Here is a 17,926-nt window from a genome sequence, read left to right as displayed (position 1 = left end):
TGGTGCAGTACTTCTAACCGCTGCACAACTGCTCTGAACCATATACATGTACAGTTGATCATCGATTATCTGACGCCCGATTATCCGGCTTTCAGCATTATCCGGCGGTCGTGAGCCAATCACTGCTCCAAAGGGTGTACTGGTCCGGCGATCGGCTTGATTTCGGTGTCAAATATTATATACGGTACAATATACACTTCATATAACAACTTAAATAATTAAAATATTGCACGTATATAAATCACTGCGTGCAGAGTCTTCAAGATCGGATAGGTAACTACGATACAGTACATAGAGTAACTTTTTAAAAGTAGGATGTTTATTTTTGTCCATTTATATGTTTATGCCAATTTAACATTGCAAACTAATTTAAAACCCTAAAAAAAAACATACACACAACACCTCAAAACATAATGTCATAAAGAATGTGCAAAAATTTGCTATTTTAAATAATCATGCAATTTTCCGGCATTTAAAAAATCCGGTGCCCCCTTCCCTACAAAGCCGCTGGATAACCGATGATCTACAGTATGTATGTTAAACTTCTTTCGCACCATATGTAGCCAACCGCGCTAATCGAAGGTGCGAAATTATGAACAATTATCTGTTTAGAATAACCTCACTAATCCTCCAACACTCTCATTCAGGAGAGCCCTTTCAAACATTTGGTTGGTAAAGTCCATTGAAGGAGTCATTTTCATCTTGCCTGCAAATCGTGTACATGTGTCTGTGTATGTGCAAAGTCGGCACAATACAATACGCACGTTTTCATTTCTCTAAATGCCTCTTTCATATCTCTCCCGATTCTAATCGGCCGCAAATTTAAGGCCGCCGTAGAGATATGAATTTTCTCCAAATACGGCAAGATGTGCTTTATCCGTTTTGATGAAAGCGCGGCAACACATGCGCACTAATTTGCCGTTTGTTCCCTTAATGAATAAAAAAAAGGCAAGCAGCAGAGGAAAATGTGTCGACACAAAAAAAAAGATTTTCTGTGACCGATATACGCTCAGCAATTCCTGTCCCATGTTCTGAGTCTGCTGATGAAGCTGAAATCTTGTTGGGCTTGAAAATTCCCTGTGGGCGGCCCCCTTGGCAACGAGCGGTTTGCCATCTAAATTGATGGCTCTGCAGGCCAGATAATGAAGCAGCATTTGCAAGTGTTGACACTGAGTGAGGGTTGTAATTAGTTTCTACCTGCATCGTATGCAGGAGAGCTTGTCACGCAGGAGGGAATTCTCCCAGGGGTAAAAGTGTTCCCCCTAAAACTTGCGGGTGGGTGATGGCGTATGTACGTACGTTTCGCACGTATATCGAGTACAGTACCGTGTTATAAAGAGTCAGTGATTTCTTGCACAAATGGGCTATTTGAGACCGAGCTTATCTTTTGTTTCCAGCCCTTAGCCAGTGGCGGAAAATTGCACATTCATATGGTGCAGGCAAGTCTCTATAATAGGCCCAACCTGCTCTTGACTTCGTCACAAAGTGGTAATCTATTTATTGACCCTGGAGGGATGATGGGCTGAGTCGGGGCCCTCTCCAATCAGGATTTTAAGTTGCAACCTTCCGGGTTCAATTGACGTGCAGGTTTTTTCGAAGCCAATATTGTTCTTTGACGTAGATTTTTTTCGGTTAGGCCACGTAATTAATTTGTTCAATCGTCGCACATTAGAAGTACCTTCGCGCCAAACATGTGACCTCTTGCGGACAGCGTTCGCGTAAACTGCTGTTTGCTGTCATGCACCGGCGTGTCTCGAGTGATTTGTTCGATTTAGCGGATCTTGGGGCAGGGAGAGGGAGGGGGCTGGGTGACCATGGGGGCAGTCGCTCTTCCTTTGAGGGTCGCAGTCCACCACTTGGAACGTCGACCGCCAATTGAAGTGCGCAATTTGTTGGAGTTTGCGCACCTGGCCAAAATTTGTGTCATTAAGGGCCCTCCGCCATTCAACATAACCAAACAAATTCAATGTTGACACGTGCGCAAGCGTTTAAGATGCCAGTTATTATTGTGCGGAGCTTAACGGTGAGTTGAATAACAATTCTCACAACCGAATGTGCCAGTTGGATACGATGTTTCGCTTGATGCGAAATCCATCAAGCGTCATTGGGAGAAGATCCATGAAACCAGGTGAAAATCCACGGAGTCAGAACAATCAGTAATAATTGGTGAAGTATTATGCCCTGCCTGCGTCACGGTTTTTCCTCTGTACCAGGCTCTTATTGAAATATAATTGAAACTTTTTTTTAAAATTGGTAAGTCAACAGCTTTATTGGCTGTCAGGTGGCAGAGAGTCTTACGAACACAAATTTGACCGTTTTATTGTCTTATTGACCCCAAAAAGATATATTATCCTTCCGATTGCTATCTCAGTCACTCTACTGCTGAGTCACCTGACCAGTTTACAGTACGGAAAAATTAAATGATGATGTTCTTTAACAGTCCATCGGTGGATGGAGGCCCCTCCCCATGCTGCGTCCATCGTGAGCGTTGTTTGACCATACCACGCCACGTTGGGCAGTGTGCATCGGCGAAGTCCACGTATCGTTTTCCGCCAATGTTTGCCGTTTCCGGGAATCGAACACGGGTTGCCCGGGTCCGCGTTGCCACGCCATTTATCCACAACGCGAGGTCTCACGATTCACCGCCTCGGCGACCTGAAGAATTGGCCGTGACTTGTAAAAGTGTGGCACCGCTGTGATAGCCTTGCACGATACGAACGAACGAACGAATGAACGCCGCGAATACCAATTGCTTTACATTACTATCGTTATTTAATTATTTGAGACTGTTTTATGTAAATGTATATTGTAAGTTCAACAGCACAGTTCACTTGTACATAAAAGAGAATGCTGCTTAAGCGTTTTTTTGCGTGCCCATGTGCCTCACGCAATCACGGTCTCCAAATTTACCGCCATACATACTTGAGCCATTGCTCCTGCCGCTTGTATAAATTGTTCGCCGGTTCTCAGTGACTGCCTGATGTAAGGCGTCTCTGTTACTAAGCCTCTTTCTCACGTGACATAATTTACAAAGTGCTGGCTCTGCTGACAGTATTGCATATACGTGCAATTTAACAACTGCGTAATGTTGCCACTTTATCTCTTTTGTGGCCATTTTATCACAAAAATACACTCGCACGCCAATATTATGTCCACCGACAGATGTTCGGAATGTCGGACCGGAATGCTGCACTTATTTCTTCAGGAAGTCTATAAAGAAGTGCTCTGGTTATGGCTGTACACAGGTTGTCCTCTGCATTTGGAGGGTTTAATGTTTCGCGGTTTGTAGTTGTTACGTGTGTTTGCTTGCCACAAATGTACCACGATACCTTGCTGATCTCTTCAAAGAGCATAAACCATCGCGGGAGCTCCAGGCTTTTGGCTAACCATCGAACAAACACGGTCGCCACATCGTGCACGTTCAGATGCTCTTCTGTGGCCATCTGGAACGCTCTTTTTTCCGATATTCGGAAACCACTGTAGCTATGCACTTTCAACTCTAGTTTGAAAACGCATTTCTTTAGAACTGCTTTTTGTGTATTTTGTTGTCCTTCCCACGAACCTCCAATTAGCACGGTTGGCTACGTACAGTGCGAAAGAAGTTCAACATAGATACATATATATACATATATGCTTGACACGGCAAGTTGGCCTGTTCTTATCGCGGATCCTCCAGTCTGGCCGACCTGGCTTGATGTCGTCGGTGGGCCTTACTGAACGGATTCCGGATGCAGGGCAATCTGTGTGGCCAACCTCCACCGTTGGGGTCTTCATGACGGCCCAAGCTGCATCTGCGGCACAAACTATGTCCGTGTCGTTGATGACCGCCCGCTGACCCAGTTTATTGGAGGGCTGCAATGTCTAGAACGTGTCGACCGAGGGCGCTGTCACGTGGATAGGTTTATTACCCACACAACGCTGAATGAATGAAGGCAATTGACCGGCTGGTTTCATGTGGTGACTTTTTTTTTACTAAACACATTTGTTTTTATTTTACCAAGTAAGGCCCCACTGAGCTACATAGCTCTTTTTCAGAAGCGACCTCACCATCACGAATGATGCGCTCAAAATGGAGTGGCTTATCGCGTGGACATTTACAGCAGCCCAAATACTCAAAACGTGCGAATATTTGCAAAGGCAATTTTTATTGCTCGTTTTAGGTAGGGTTGGGGGGGGGGCAAAATCGAAAATGAAGAAGCCGACTGTGCTTGGTGGTGGCAGCCATGTCATCGCTTATTTGCGCCGTGGCCGGCCTTAATGTGCACTCGCTAACTCCCACTCTTCTTGAGAGCGTGCGAGGTTTAACAGATGGGGGTGGTGCTGTGTGTGTGTGTGTATTCGTTAATAGGTAAGTTCCATGGAGAATCCAAGTCCCTTGTTGAGCCCTCGCGAGGCCATCTGAGCAACGCCGAGAGAGCGACCTCTGACCTCGCTCGTGGAGTCGCCGCCGCCGCTGCTGCTGCCGGCTGCCAACATGGACATCAACTCGGCTGGCATGTCCAGGATCGATGTGCAGGAGAACAGCAAGCCGACCGTCAACTGCAACGGGAACACCGCCGGCATGCAAGGTGGGGGGGGTGGTAGCCGCATCGGGAGGGCATCACTCAGCAGAACGCGAATAATTAAGGCTTCGGCGAAGGGGTCAAATCAACCGATACTCTTGCATCCGTTAACCCGTTCCGAGACGACTGCAAGTTGCAGGGTGGGGTGGCTCTCGTTCACCGCTGAATCTCAGAATGCGCGAACGCTTTCGGCGTTCATTTTATTTCGAGAGGCGCGCCGGCGCCGTCGTTTCTCCAGACATTGTAAATCGCCGCAGAGAACTGTAGCGACTCGACCGCCGCGCTCTACGATGGCTGGTGACAAAACTGCCACATGCCCTCCCCCTGCATGGCCTTGTAGTGAGCCTCGGTACCGCAAAAGCTCTTTTTAGTTTCGTCGTTCTTACGGAATCGGCAGAAAAAACGGGAAAGGGTATTGAGCACTTTGTTTTCACTGAATATTTCAAATAAGGAGGTGAACCAGGATTTATTTTCGATGCGCGTGCTAATTTTGTCATGGTTAGTGTCGTTTTCTGGCCTCTTTTTTTTTTATTCAGCGTTTTATGGATCGACAGACGTACAATCATTTTCACATTTTAAGTAAAACCACTTCCGACACTGTTACATTGAAATATTTCGCACGCGAGTATATCATTAACACATTGCGTATACATTTAGCACAGCTGGCTACCGACCAAGTAGTGATTTTATTATTTTCCACTCTTTATCTGCTTATAAAATGCTTTGCTTGCTTATTCATAACCCCCAATCACAGCGAGAAGTCGAGTTTCACAACTGCTTCATGGACGCACGCTGTTGATTGCATACGGGGACGCATGTTGTTAGTTCAGTGCGAGGTAACGTTATGCTGCATTTAATCGTGAAGCAAATATCCTACAGTTTCGGAAGGAAACATTATATGAGCCCAGTAGCCAGCGTGTGGCGTTCAAGAAAGGATCGGTGACCCATTTGAACATGTAATGCCTTTCGATTTAAAGCTTTCGTGACTGCAGGGATTCATCTTCTTGGTTCTTTCGGTAAAGTCACGTAGAAGGGAAGTAATAAAATAATAAACTCACCTGAAGACGGCTGCTTGCGTCATAGCCGAAACGTCGTGAGAATTATTTTATTATGTTTTATTTTTATTATTTTATTACTTCCCTTCTACGTGACTTTACCGAAAGAACCAAGAAGATGTAATGCCTTCTGGAGACTTTCTGCTCGGGCAGTCATTGAAAAGAGATGGTGAATGAGCGCGTGGGACAGGGGCGGGGAGAGAATTATGAATTACTTGCCGATCTGTTGCAACTGCCGTGGCGGGGAACCGAACCGGATTGCGAGTCTTGTGAGCCTAACGTACCAAGGCACCATTTCACACGAATCAATTATGTGGGGGGAGGAGTGATGACCCCCCCCCCCGAGATTCATCCCCGGCCACAGCTGACATCAGCGGGTGAGTGACATCTGCGCACAAGTTCTGAGCCCTCCCCTTAGCCAGCCTCCATTGACCAGAGTGGTGAATTATGTACGCGCGTTGAGGCGGTGCGAAGTACGCGGAGTATGGTGCCAACAAAAACCCCCATGACCGACTGAGTGTGCAGAGGAAAATGGGTGGGTATATTATTGTTAATTATATAGAAATGTGTTCCATTTTACACGGACACCTGATTACGTTTGGAGAAAATACACATTTTGTAAAGTAGTGAATGGATGTTTATAAAACCTCATTTAATTACTGTCTTTATATTTGGGCAGGCGGGGGGGGGCAGAGTGGTTGGTTATATACTTTCATTGTGGTGCAAATCTGTCCATATAAATAAAGACCTTAATCTGTAAGTACGTCTCTAAAACCTCCATGGTACTTCCCGACAAGGTAGAAAGCTCAAATTAGGTACATGTGTAGCTTTTAGGACACAGACAACGTGAACAATATGGAAATCCGAGATTTTTCATTTTAAGGCCTCCAAATCTCGATTTTAAGCGTCCTCATGAACACGTTTGTGCGTGGTGTCATTCAGAAACCGTTCAAAATATAAGATTGCGGGGTTTTTTCGTTTGATAGAGTGCTAAACAGCAAATAAAGTTAAAGCAAGAACCATGGTTCCATCTTTTATTGTTTATGAGATATTTCGGATTGAAGCGTTGTTGAATGAAAAAAATACGTATATTTTGATGTTCAAATCTGAATAATTAGAAAACGGTAAAAGATAGGAACTTCCCCTTGTAGAGTTTTAAGTTCATGAATGGTTGTTCTAGCTAATAAAAAAACAACGGAATCTTTAAATTGAGCGGTTTCCAATGGGTACGTCTTTTTTAATATAAGAATGTGAATCAAGTCTTCAACGAAGCATTTTTTGTGGAAAAAAAAATATTGAGTAAGTGTTAGTGTCTGATTATAGATAAAAAATAAAAAATCATATCCGGTTAATTATTATATTTATTTTAAACCTTTGCCTGGCGAAGACAGGCTTCATGAACGAGTGTAATTCATTCTGAAATGTTTCCAAAATAATTCGTTCAAATAAATGCAGGCTGCGACAATATTTCACAGATGCCAACATTCCCACGATCGTAATAAAAAAAGTCTCGTGAATTGATTTTGCATTGAATCTTTGCAACGACAAACAAACTCCCACTACAGGACTGAATCATTTCATATTTAATGTGAATACAAATATTAACTTGAGAAAAATGTGTGCATCTTTTAAAATTGATTGTGCAATTTGGAATGTGATTTACATTTCATTTGTGCTAAATTGTGTGTGCTCCAATTATGGGGAGCAGTGGCGCCAAGGTTAGCATACTGCACAACAAACCCTGAGGCCCTACCACCAATATTAGTGACGAATAATTGAATTGGGGAGACAAAGGCGGCCAGGCATGGTGTTAGCCACACCACCTTCTAGTGTGCCGTGCCGACCTTCATAGGTGCTCGCTAACAGCGCTTGCCCCAACAGCCTGTTACAGGCTGTTACAGGCTGTTGGGGGATCTTTGTGTACATAACATTGCACAGGGATTGACCCCCTTTTTAAATTTGGCATGCGCAGCTACTTCATAATGAGTAAGTTCTATGTCAACCTGTGGACTGAAAAGGCATCATCCAGAGAATTTCATAGGTATTCATTGTGAGTTTAATGACGAATCAAAAACCCTGATGGGAGCTGTCCCTGTTTGGTGCAACATAACGCAGCAGCACCCAGCCTGTACTGGGGGGTCGATGATTTCTACGATCGCAGGCGAGTCGTTTGCGGACAACTTTTCAAATTCGGCCAAGTTGGACCATGATGCCAACGCGTAAGTGGCCCTACTCGTTTTTACGAACCACGTCACGGGATCTCTAACATCCAATGGGAAGCAGACGGTGCATGCATGCATGTGTTTCATACGCTCGCAGTATTAACCAGGGCGCCCTGCAGGGTCATAAAACCACAAACAACAAGCGGGCAAATTAGCTGCGGCTGGACGATGTCCATCATGATGCCCAGACAGCACCTGAGAAAGTAGCGGCCATAGAACCAAAGCGAGGCAGCCGGGGTGCCATCGTGTGCCGACGAAACAGATCCAAACTTCAGTCTGAGTTTACCTACAGGACACCCACGCCAGATACCTACAGTATATACACTCCCAAATTAGTGTTTTTTTGCTTCTGCCGTGATTTGTAACGCGACTTTGTACGCGTGCACGTGAGACTCCTTTCGCACCGTACGTAGCCAACCGTGCTAATTGGAGGTCCGGGGGGAAAGGACAAAATCCCGCTAGGCGACAGACTCACAGATGCGCGCACACACACACCTGGTGTACGGAGCGGGTGGGCGTTTCATTTGCACTCTTGGAAGACCGGCTCATCCATTTCAAAGCGCCAATGTCCATTTTGACAACAGCGTCCGCTATCGAGGTTAACCGTGCCTGCCAGCGATCCCAACTGACATTGTCCTTTTGTGGCCATTGTTGCGCCACCATTGCAGGTTTGACACTTGTGTGGCAGATAATGAGACCCACAACGTGAAAACCAAGACGCCACTGGTGTGCCCTCTGGCTCGTGTATCTAGCATACAGAGTATGCTACACTGTGCATGAGCATGTTTGGTTACATACAGCATGCATGCATACATATACTAAACTGTGTGTATATAGGCATTTACAATATATATTTATAACATTCAGCACATTTGCCAAATAAAACTGAGGCCTTAAAAGGAACAATTAATAATAGGCGACGTTTTGGGAAATGGTGCTCCATGCGAAAGATTGCCTTAATTGCGTATTTTTTTCTTTCGTGAAGAAGGGCCATTGCTTGAAACGTCCCTTTAAGGCAGTGTTATTGACGAATGTGAGGGCGGGCGGAGGGAGGGTCGTTGACTGCGCTTGAGCACCACTACCAATGCAGCATCATCACCGATGATTCGTTTTTACTTTTTGGACCTCTATATATAGATATGACGTGCCATGTGGCTCTGTCCTGAATGTGTACAGGAGTGATTGATTGATGGTTTGCATGCAAACATGCCCTGCCCTCTCATGCACCGTGGCAGCGTTAATAAGTAGGCCTGTAATGTTGCCTCAATTCATCAATTAACGTCGACTCTAATGTCGACTGTGTTGGAATTGATGTTTCCCATTCGTATATGTGTTGCACGTAATGAGTGTTCATGTAATGTAACAAGCCCCTAAGTTTCGCCATGATGTTGAGAGGAATCGATTCGCAAATTGAACTGTGATCCTGAATCACGACAGTTAATTGAATCGCGCGGCGAGTGAATTTGTACCTACCTGATTTAACAGGTGCTCGCTAATAACCATTGCACCTTTCGCCGAGTATAACTTAAACCGCTATCGGGACGTTGACATCACGAATCTTAATTTAAAACATGTACTCTCCTGTTTCACCAGTTCCGTTTCATCCGCCCAAGAGCGATGACTTAGGGCTTAAACGAACACCTTCTGCCCGTCAGCTGTCATGGGTTAGTCCCACCGATTCGGACATTTTTCTTTCGTCAGATGTCTCTCTACCTCATCAGTCGTCACGTGAAAGCGCAGTGCTGCAGCTTATCCCTCCTGACATTTCCTGGCGGTAGGACCTCCACGTGGGTCAGACGTGTTGAAAGAAGTGGGGGATACCCACACTTTACCCCACCGTATGGAATTTGCCGTTCGCCTCGCTGTGGTGAACCCATTAATGCTACTGGGCTGAGCGGAGGAAGAGGGGAGATTTTTAACGAACCTGCCAATTCTTTCAACATCTTTCATGCTGTGTTCCAAACTATAGTAATTCACATCCTCATCATTTCTGCGAAGTTATTTTGTAAAAAAAAGAAAAATCTTGACAACGTCAACGTATTATATTATCATGGCCACAGATATTTCGGAAACGTACGCTGTTTGGATCGCTTAACGACCTTGACCTTTTTGAAATGAAAATCTATTTTTTGCTGAGCTGTGGTTGTCCGGGAATATTGCTAACCCCTATATCGAAGAAGAGTCAAATTTCACAATAAATAAAAAAGCCTCTCTGCTTTTCAAAGTGCGCCGTAAAACTCCTTTGCAAAACCCACGATTGGCATTAAATTAAATTCGCAATCGAGAAATTTACATGCCATCTCAGCCCGCACTAAAATTGATACTATACGTAGCCATTTGGAGGGACCGGTGGCGCAGTATTTGGAGCACTTTGTGCTATGAACCTGGTTACCCCAGTTTGATTACTGGCCGTGGCTAATGTCGGTTGGCCGAGTGATGTTCTGAACCATTCGCCCCAACCCATTCCGAGCGGTGTGGTAAAGTATGGTCATACAAAATGGCGTGAGAAGGAAGGCCTTTAATCGAGCTGTGGATTCACAAGGGGCTCTGAAGTTACGTAATGCCATATTTTGGACGGTAAATTCAACGTGATGGTTTGTTTGTGCAGCCATGCGGGCGAATGGACTGACGCAGGCAACGCACTGCACTCGTGAACCCAATTTAGTCAATGGTGGCGGCTTGGTTTTGAACCCGGGGTATCGGCAGTGCGTCTCCGTTCGACAACCTCTGACAGCCACCCCGTCATCCCTCACACTTCATCATTATGAATCGTACGCAACATTTGTCGAGCTGTGAAGGAGGTGACTGAAATTCCTTGAAACTGTGCCCGGTTAATATTGCAGCGACGTTATTGTTCCAAATCGCCGGACAACGAGCTTGTGTCTGACCTAATTATTTTCTGAATTCCTCCCGTAAAATATTTTGAATGGCAGCGAAAAATTCACCGCTCCCTTTTTGCTAATTTCTCCTGGTCTTTGAGGGCCGACATCCATCCTAATGAGATACGCAAATCTTAGCAAAATTTGCAAGCGTAAATACTGTACGCTTAAACGAAATCCGCTAGACAATATACGTCGCCTTTCTTAAGATCATTGCAAAAAAAAAAAAGCCTTTTCACTCATTCCACATCAGTCTTTCCTCCGTGACCCTCACACATCAACGGGACCTGAAATGTAAGCGCAGCCTTCAAAGTGTCTGCCAGGTGCTAATCAATCATGCCAGGAGCACAGCAACATCTATGGGTGTCACTCAACCAAAAATGGAACACAGAGCACCGACAGACCGAGGAAAATCTCCACCTCCAAGCTGCCCGCGTGCACCTTGTCTCATTACCCGGTGCTCACGTGAACGGGTGCTAAGCATTCTCTTGAACAGGTCACCTTTGTTGGCATTATTAGCACTCTCCTTTTATGCGCACGATCCTATTGTGTTCACATCTCGCCACGTCGTCCGTACCTGCTCAGCACTCATAACACTGGTCAACAAAAAATAATAATTCTGGCCTGGACTTTTGCAGCTGTTTTAGACTAATTTCAGGGTGCTGATTCCAAATCTGATCTCAGATTTGCTCTATCATATCTCAATTTATGCTATCGGCATACCCCATTTTCATTGATTTTACCCGAAATTAACTCTGTCACTTATGATTGCAAGTTGTTGCGAGTCAGTGACTGCTTTAGTGCTAAAATATGGTGCTGTATTTTTAGGATAGTGTGTTTATAATATCATTGGATGTAGATATCCACATTTATTTAATATTTTTCTTCTGCGGTTTTTATTGAAAATGCAATATTTGATATCCCAAAAACCTGATGTGATAGACAAAAACTGATGCCAGATTTGGAATCAGCACCCCAAAATTACCTTAAAACCGTTGGAATACCTTATGCCAGAAAAAGTGTGTTGACCAGTGTAATTGATACCCTCAGTGAGGCCACATAATCGTCTGAAACTACGTAAAAAAACATTATCGGGGCAAGATCCAGACCCGTCGGAATGACAATCGAGGAAGTTACAATGACTTCCTTGTTTGTGAAGCTAGCATCAAACATCATTAGGGTAAGATTGAAGGAAGTCGGCCCCGATGATGTTGTGTGTCGTACCGCGTGCTAGAGAGAGAAAGACGTGTTTCGGGATGCAAACACAATTTGCCATTATGTTTTGGCCGTAACGCTGGGTAGAATTTCGTTCATTTAAAAGCACTCTGATCTATAATGTCCTTGGGACACATTCCCATTGACTTTCAGAGCAAGTGGGCTACAATAGCTTCGGCTCAATAGGTACCGGAAAGCCTCAAAGACTTTCGCCTGGATTCTCAGCCCAAAGATCTTAATGCCCTCTTCAGGCATTCAATCCTCTCTGCGGTAGATCAGTATCAGTGCTTAATTGAAAGTGATGAATAGACCAAATGTGCGTTGACGTGATACTAAAGAAAATCGCACCAGCAGGGTGTTGGTACGAGATAAAGACTGTGAGCTAAAAAATAATGCGGCGCTTACCATACCCAAGAATATTTTGGGGGTATTTAAATAAAAACGTTCACTTCCATGCCGATTATGTTGCTGCAGTGGTCCTGTTTCCTGAATCCACTGGCTGATCATTTTCCTCTTTTGAGTGTTTCCCAATTTGCCAAAACCTTCCTCTAAATACACGTTGATTATAAATGTTGGGGGGGGGGGGGAGGGGGGAAACCGAAGGACCCGGAGAAAAATCCACGCGACCACAGCGAGAACATGCAAACCCCAAATATACAGCCGGCGTCAGGGTCGGGATCGAACTCATGGCCTCCCGTATTCCAGGCGAGGAAGTTAACGTAGCGCCACCATGGCACCACCTCTAGGTGGCGCACACTTTGTAAATGCATGGAAAGGGCCATGCGATTGGGCGTGTGGCACAGTTTGGCGCCATCTATCGTAGCGTGCGCACGTGTCGCTACAGTTCTCTGCGGTGAGTAAAAATGTCTTTTAAAAACAGCGGGGCTACCCCTCTAAAAACAAATGTACGCTGAGCCGCTCGCGCGTTCCGAGATTGAGCGGTGAACGGGACACCCACCCACGCTGCAACTTGTAGAAGTCTCTAAACGGGAAAGAGTTAATGAGCGTTTATACACATGGGAGGTAACCGGAGCACCAGGAGAAATACACGTGTGTGAGGGGGGAAACACTCATTGATTGACTGGAAACATCTCAATATGTTTAACATGTAGGCTCGCGTGACCAATATTATCCATAATAGAGGTGTTTGGGTGAGGAGTTGGTTGGTGTTTACAATGTTGTGGGTTTACTCTCCAACACCTGTGTGCTGTACGAGTATCGAATTGCCATGTCTTGTTTCCGAGACAAACCTTACTAATTGGCTGTCTCGGGTACTGGCGGGTTTAACGACACATTTTTATATTTACACGATCTAACCCAACAACCTCTTTTGGATCTTAAGCTATGCCCCTCCATGTTTGCGGATTGCACTGCGTTGTGCGATGGGCTTAACGACGACGCAATTTATTGGGTGCGCGATGTGTTCACAGATGTGAGTTACCTTTGACTTGTCAGGCTACTGTATAAAAACTAAATATGATTACGATATTGTTGAGCCCTATCATTTGAGCGCGTTGTGCTTGCCACGGCGCACCATGTGTTCACCCAGCTGCGTTTTTCTAAAGCTCTGAACATTGTTCGGATGATACCCTATTAATGTGAAGTCATGTTGAAATGTTTACCATTTTACCTTTTAGAATGCTCACCAATTTGTCCAAGTAAAATGGTAAGTGTTTTCACAGCTTCGTGCAAGAAAGGTCAGGGTGCTCACTGCAAAAGCTCGGTTATAATTTTCTGCAATTCTGACCTTTTGTTGGAAGATGATAAAAAGCCACATTCTTAAAACCACCTTTTAGTCCGTGTAGTGGAAAAAAAAACTGGCAGTTGGTTATGAGCGGTTGGAGAAGGAAAGTGAGCATGTGCATACAAAGCACCTCCTGAAAAACATGAGCCCAGCAAGCCATCATCGGCAGCGCCAGTACAGACGCTGCCTCGGGTGAAACCTTTCGCTTGTTTACTTCTACTTCAGGTCATTTCCATGCATCCATGTCCGCCGCCCAGTGATCACTTCGTTAATCTTAACAATTAGCGATGGCCGTTAGGGTGACAGAACGTGATGCAGAGGAGAGTGTTTGGGGGTCAGACAGAATACTGGACATGTGTGAAAAAGTGCTTTATAGCTCATCGAATTCGTCCAGTACAAATAAATATTCTGATCCTGACTTCAACTCCATGACATTTAACCAGCCGTGAAGAACTGACAAATGTTGTGCTTCAAACGACTACATTTTGATGGCATGGCTAGCGAACTCCAACCGGTCAAAGCCTACAAAGTCAACCATTTCAGCTTTACTCTTGGTGTTTTTTGTTTTTTTTTCAAAGCAATTTACAATCTAAAAAAAACAGCTGTGGAGAGTCTGGGCAAGGGCAAGTGCTTTCGAAAGCTGATGCATTTATCAGAGTTCCCAGTGCCAGTTTCTGCGAAATCTTGGGTTTTAGCCCCGGATGGAAAGGCAAGTCAAAACATTGTATGACTCTCGCACAACAAAGGTAACCTCACGAGTTTGACTTCTTCTGTCCATGGGGATACGCCCTGCCAAATCGATCTTTTCGAAGAGGGCTTCACATTTGAGGTCTCCAGCGAAACTGATTAAAGATGTCAATTACAAGTGTCAGAGGTTAATGACAAAGATATTTGACTTCCAATATAATCTCACTTCCCTCTTTAATTTGACCGTCACCTTATGACCGAGAGCAAGGCTTGTTGATATTTTAGACATGAAACCGATGCGCCACGATGACACAGCATCTACCCCTGTGACTCCTTCGCCTGCCATTCTCCCTTCAATGATCCGAGTGAAAAAATGGTTTTCTGGTGACACCCCCAAACTAGTAGAGGGATAGGAGTCTTAAGTTGGTCAATTCTTTAGCTGATCAGTCCACATTAAGATAGTGTCCTAGAGTAGGCCCTTGTTTTTTTTTCAAAGGCCTATCATCTGAAACAGTGACTTTGTCGTCTTTTCTACTTCCTCGGCTTAAATTGGATTCCTGTGTGCGTGTGCCAACTATTAAGAAACCCTGACGCAGCACCGAGTTGCGCTGTCCTGATGGAAGAGATTCTCGGGCACTGGTGTGTGTAAACATCTGATGAAGTGGCCAAGGTCGTGCCCGTGAGTGAGTGCCCAACTCTGCGGGTGCTTTTAACCCGGCGCAGCCCTCCGCGCGCGCCTCATGCCAGACACTCTCTCTCTCGCATGCAATTTAGCCTCGCCGCTTTTAAAAGCATCTAAATAAGAGATACGTTCCCAGCTCCGAACTTTTTTCCAGCTGTGTGTGTGTGCGCACATTCATCTGCGCATCTCTCCAGCCGTGCGTTGACGTTGCGTACTGTGGGGGGGGGCACACTATCTTATCTGCCCCGCTGTATCTCAGTCGGTCCCTTGGGATGGCTATTCGTTCTGCCGTTCCGAACAGAAAAGATGAGTGAAAAAAAGAGAAAGGAATAAAAAAAGAGAAAGGAATAAAAAAAACCCCAGTCTGTTTATAAAATCAAACGCGCTGTGTAATGTTTGACACCGTGTTGAGATTTGTAACGTCGCTTAAACCGCGTCTTGCGTCGGCAATGCGCATTCCTCGTAGATCTCCGCGTCGCCAAGCATGAGTCTGAGAACCTCTCGCGGCCCACAAGGCGTGGTCCAGCAGTGGATTGGCAAAACAAAACCGGGCGCAATCTTAACAAACACCACGTTACGTTAATGTGACCATGCGTTGCAGTTGGCTGGGGTTATTTTTTTTCCATTTCCTTTGTGCCGAGAGTGAATCTTCCATACAGGCATTCAAGTGAAATTCAGAATTTATTTGTTGTGTTATTTCAGAAAAGCCTCACTGAGTCTCCTGACTTGTTTTTAGGAAAGTCCTACCCTTGGTGTTGGTAGCCAGGGGACTGGGGCAAGGATTGCCATGCCAGTCGTGTCAATTTTGGAGATTTTGGCAACATTTGGACGACGACGCCGACACACAACAATGGACCCCACCCTTGTGAACGACGTAATGGGGATCATTAACGTCCACTGTGAGGCAGACTGTGCGTAGTATTGTTAGGGTTAATATACCCGGCGCAGGAGTAACCAGGGCGGCTACTGGGATTCGAACCGCGAACCTCGGCAACAAGTGTCGAGGGGACAATGTCGCTGCCCCAACATCTACATTTATTCACCAAGTTAAGTTTCATGAACATATTATTTTTTTCATTCATGTCACGCAGGTCATAATTAATCATCGGCAGTTCCTTTTGTCAGGCAGAAAATGCAACGCTTTTGAACACTAAAGAGAGTGAATTGAGGCTCATGTCGGATAATTTGCTCTGTTCTTGAAAAATTGTGTCGAACATCTTGAGATTCAAATAATTAACTTGCAGTAAGTCACCTTTGAAAAATGTTGTATTAGCATGCAGTATGAGAACTGACAAAAAATTAATTTTGTATGGGTACTACTTCTCTACAAGAACTTAAAAGAGCCTACAGATAACCTTGTGGTTGACTGTTATGTTGAGTGAAAATGCAGTTATATAAATTCTAATTAATCTCTATTCATATTGTATTTGCAGCAAAAGCATGAAAAAATAAAACTCAAATGTGAAATATACATTCCATAGTTATGGGAAACTGTTATTTGCGAAATTGTTGCATCATAAAAAAGCTGTATCACAAAACGACATCACGCCTTCTTTGTATCTATTGCAACGACGACGACTTTCTTCTCTGTGGCCTGGCTTCGTCTAGCGTGGCTCTCTTTCTCTCAGTAGTTACTGACTCCCCATAGCTGCGCTAAATCTAAACCAAGGCTTGAGAGAGTGGTTTAAAACATAACAGACAAAAATTTGATTAGATCATCAGGGTGTGCACCGTGCCATATTTCATGTCGGTTTCATATCCAGTGCTCATAGAATTCCAGTTGTACCGTGTACCCTTTAAAGCTATTTTAGGTCAGCCAATACCTCACTTACACGTGCATTTCAACCAGAAATCTGCAACCGTGGCATAGGCAGGGCAACATTGTCAACAGTGCAAAGAGCCGAAAGGCATCGAGTTGGGTGTCATAGCCGTGCTCTGCTATACACTTCACCACTCAGCTGCAAACGGAGCCAGCCCTCCTCCAATGCCCGTCTTTTGCCTCGCCAAAAGCCATTAAACTCGATTACCTAAACGTGTCCCCGCTTCCTACTTACAGAATTTGGTCAGGCCATTCCGTGCGCCATGGGCAGTGGTCAATTCAATGATGGCCCTTCCCACGGGAGCATTGCTGGCTCTGTTCCGCACAGACGCCTCGGTTACAGAGCCTCACTCACCACTGCTCTGGAGAATTTGTGGAAAAGTTGTATTCCTTACCCGGTCTTTGTTCCTGAAGATAAAGTACAGAAATAAAAAAAATAAGAGCTTCATAGTATCGACAACAATATTAAAAAAAACATTCGCAAACGGTTGCCATTCCAATGGTTTTATAGAGATACTAGCTTTAGCTTGTTGAGTTAATATTGAAATTAGCTGCGGTTGTGGAGTCGTGTGTTTTCTCTACGACACGTTTCCATCAGTTTGCAGACACGTGTGTTGTATCAGGGCGTAGTGGTGCTGTGGTGATTTGGCCTATGAACCTGGCGACCCTGCGTTTGATTGCCGGTCTTGGCCAACATCAATGCCCCAGTGATTCCTGAACAGATCCTAACAGAGCCCCCCTTCACCAGCCTGTACTCGCCGTTGTGGTGAAGTATGGTCAGGCAACCTCCATGACTGACATGGGCATAGGGAGGCCTTTATTCATGAGTGGATTAAAATTTGGACTGTTAGAAGTACCACCACAGTCCCAAGACCATCGGCAGTTACAGGGCATTGCAGGGCATTGCAGTTGCATAGAGTTACATAGATATCCATAGAGTTACTACACAGAGACTAATTTTGTTACATAGAGTTGCATAGAGACTCAGACCACAACCCAAGACCGTCAGCAGTGGTGGCAGTTACAGGGCACACTGCATGGCGGGAATGTGCAACTAACAG

At 45.0% G+C, this 17,926-nt stretch overlaps 1 protein-coding gene across 1 annotated transcript in view; it reads left to right on the top strand.

Annotated features, from left to right (window-relative positions):
• The window catches only part of LOC144732883 (membrane-associated guanylate kinase, WW and PDZ domain-containing protein 1-like), a 315,269-nt gene that overhangs the window by 141,869 nt on the left and 155,474 nt on the right, over positions 1-17,926 (top strand). The window contains exon 3 of the mRNA XM_078614546.1: positions 4,349-4,568. Coding sequence (XP_078470672.1) covers positions 4,475-4,568 — 94 coding nt within the window. The 5' untranslated portion in view covers positions 4,349-4,474. The remainder of the gene's footprint in view (positions 1-4,348; positions 4,569-17,926) is intronic.

The sequence above is a fragment of the Lampetra planeri genome, chromosome 44 (assembly GCF_965212315.1).
Source record: "Lampetra planeri chromosome 44, kcLamPlan1.2.h2, whole genome shotgun sequence".
NCBI classification, from domain to species: domain Eukaryota; kingdom Metazoa; phylum Chordata; class Hyperoartia; order Petromyzontiformes; family Petromyzontidae; genus Lampetra; species Lampetra planeri.
The sequence above is the reverse complement of the archived record's forward strand: the minus strand, read 5'-3'. Positions and strand labels throughout refer to the sequence as shown.